The sequence below is a fragment of the Abrus precatorius genome, unplaced genomic scaffold (genome assembly GCF_003935025.1).
Source record: "Abrus precatorius isolate BTA unplaced genomic scaffold, Abrus_2018 Scaffold4, whole genome shotgun sequence".
NCBI lineage: Eukaryota > Viridiplantae > Streptophyta > Magnoliopsida > Fabales > Fabaceae > Abrus > Abrus precatorius.
The window spans coordinates 22,052,844-22,055,343 of record NW_020874384.1 but is presented as its reverse complement, the minus strand read 5'-3'; the positions used below and the strand labels follow the sequence as shown (position 1 = coordinate 22,055,343).

At 30.7% G+C, this 2,500-nt stretch overlaps 1 protein-coding gene across 1 annotated transcript; it reads left to right on the top strand.

Moving 5' to 3' along the window:
• Nucleotides 1–201: 201 nt before the first annotated feature.
• LOC113866344 (50S ribosomal protein L16, chloroplastic-like) lies at nt 202–2,476 on the top strand. The gene is made up of 3 exons (XM_027501223.1): nt 202–412; nt 1,858–2,068; nt 2,316–2,476. Exons 1-3 carry the CDS (start codon nt 227–229, stop codon nt 2,474–2,476), a joined length of 558 nt encoding a protein of 185 aa, XP_027357024.1. The 5' UTR covers nt 202–226.
• The last annotated feature ends 24 nt before the right edge of the window (nt 2,477–2,500 follow it).

Genomic DNA, 2,500 nt, shown 5'->3' with positions numbered 1-2,500 from the left:
AAAAAAGAATCGATCTGATTCAAGTCATAATCTATATGGGATTTCCAAAGTTATTAATAGAGGGTAAGCTGGAAGAATTACAGACGAATATGCAAAAAAAACTGAATTGTGTGAACCGAAAACTTAACATTGCTATTACAAGAATTGCAAATGCTTATAAACATCCTAATATTCTTGCAGAATTATAGCCGGACAATTAAAAAATAGAGTTTCGTTTCGTAAAGCAATGAAAAAAGCTATTGAATTAACTGAACAAGCAGGTACAAAAGGAGTGCAAGTACAAATTGCGGGACGTATCGATGGAAAAGAAATTGCACGTATCGAATGGATCAGAGAAGGTAGGGTTCCTCTACAAACCATTCGAGCTAAAATTGATTATTGTTCCTATACAGTTCGAACTATTTATGGGGTAATAGGTATCAAAGTTTGGATATTTATAAACTAAAGAATAACCAATTTTTCCTTATCTTTAAGGTTTCATGTTTCAATAAAACAAAAAATTACAAACTATTTCATTTTTATTCCAAAACAAAAAAATGATAAATTTTATAAGATTGAATTGAATAAAAAATTCAATTAATCATTTGATATTGATATAATTGCTATGCTTAGTGTGCGACTCGTTAGTTTTTTAGAATGCTTAAAATTCAACAAAAAAAAAAGAAACCAACTCATAATATGAATTAATTAAAAAGAACTAATAACCAACTCATTGCTTCGGATTATCTAGATTTAAAGAAATAGTCAAAACAAAAAAATTAAATAAAGATATGATATATTAGTAATATAATTATAGCAACTCAAATATTGCAGAAAAAACAAAAAAAAAAATGAATATGATTATGAGTTGTAAAGCAATAAAATAAAAATATACAGATAAATGAAGGGGTGAAAGAAAGAGAGAAAAAAATCTATGATATAGAATTCTAATATGTAAAGGTCTATGGGTCATCTCATAAAAAGCAGTGTAATAAAGCATCAATAGGAATTAATCCATATATAAATGGATATATTCATAACACAAACAAATCAAGAGCTCCGAATCAATAAAAACTGAGAAGGTTGATTCAAGAAAAAAGAAATAGTATTTAAAAAAAATCTTATAATTAGAGAGGCTCCGTTGTAGAATTCAGACCTAACCATTAATTGAGAAGCGATGGGAACGACGAAACCTGCGAATATCTAAGATTTTTTTAAACAAATCTTAATGATTCATTAGGTGGGATGGCGGAACAAACCAAAAAAGAATCCATTCTTTTTTATTGAGGAATTATGCCCTACATTCCATCTGAATTTGGTAATAAAAGAGTGAATTTTCGCCCGCGAAAATTTGTATTTTATTGAATTTTTTTATTTTTGCCAATCCGATATGATACGATATGATAATAAAAGAAAAAAGAAAAATAGAAATAAGGATTCGTTAGAATATTATAAGATAACAAAACAATATTATTTAGTTATATACAGATAGCAAAAATTGTCTTAAATTGTCTATAAGAATACATATTAAGTTATATATCAAAACAAGATATACAAATTTCCAATAGACTAATAGATTCTATGAAATCTCAAAAAATCCCGCGATTCTATTATTCATTAAACATATGTATATTAGTGTATATTATTTTATCGATTAAATCGATTTATATATATATATTATTGGAATCGTTTCATTCGCGAGGAGCCGTATGAGATGAAAAATCTCATGTACGGTTCTGTAATAGAGATGGAATTGAGAAACAACCATCAACTAGAACCCCAAAAGAACCAGATTTCGTAAACAACATAGAGGAAGAATGAAAGGAATATCCTATCGAGGTAATAATATTTGCTTCGGAAGATATGCTCTTCAGGCACTTGAGCCCGCTTTGGATCACGTCTAGACAAATAGAAGCGGGACGGCGAGCAATGTCACGAAATGTCCGACGAGGTGGACAAATATGGGTACGCATATTTCCAGACAAACCAGTTACAGTAAGACCCACCGAAACGCGTATGGGTTCGGGAAAAGGATCTCCCGAATATTGGGTATCTGTCGTTAAACCTGGGAAAATACTTTATGAGATGGGTGGGATATCAGAAAATATAGCCAGAAAGGCTATTTCTTTAGCAGCCTCAAAAATGCCTATACGAACTCAATTCATTATTTCAGGATAATAATGAAAACCAAAGGAAAGAGGGCTTTAGGATGAAAACATAAAAATGCAATTGTAAGTTCCTTATTTTTGAACACAGAATATTTTTTTTTACTTCAATCTTTGGACTGAAAGAACAAAAAAATGATATGATTCAACCTCAAACCTATTTGAATGTAGCTGATAACAGCGGAGCCCGCGAATTGATGTGTATTCGAATCCTAGGAGCTAGTAATCGACGATATGCTTATATTGGTGACATTGTTGTTGCTGTAATCAAGGAAGCATCCAAAGGAAAGCAAGTCCGAAAATTATTGCACACACTTAGAAGATCGAAGTGATTCGGAGAGCTGTAACCTTATGTC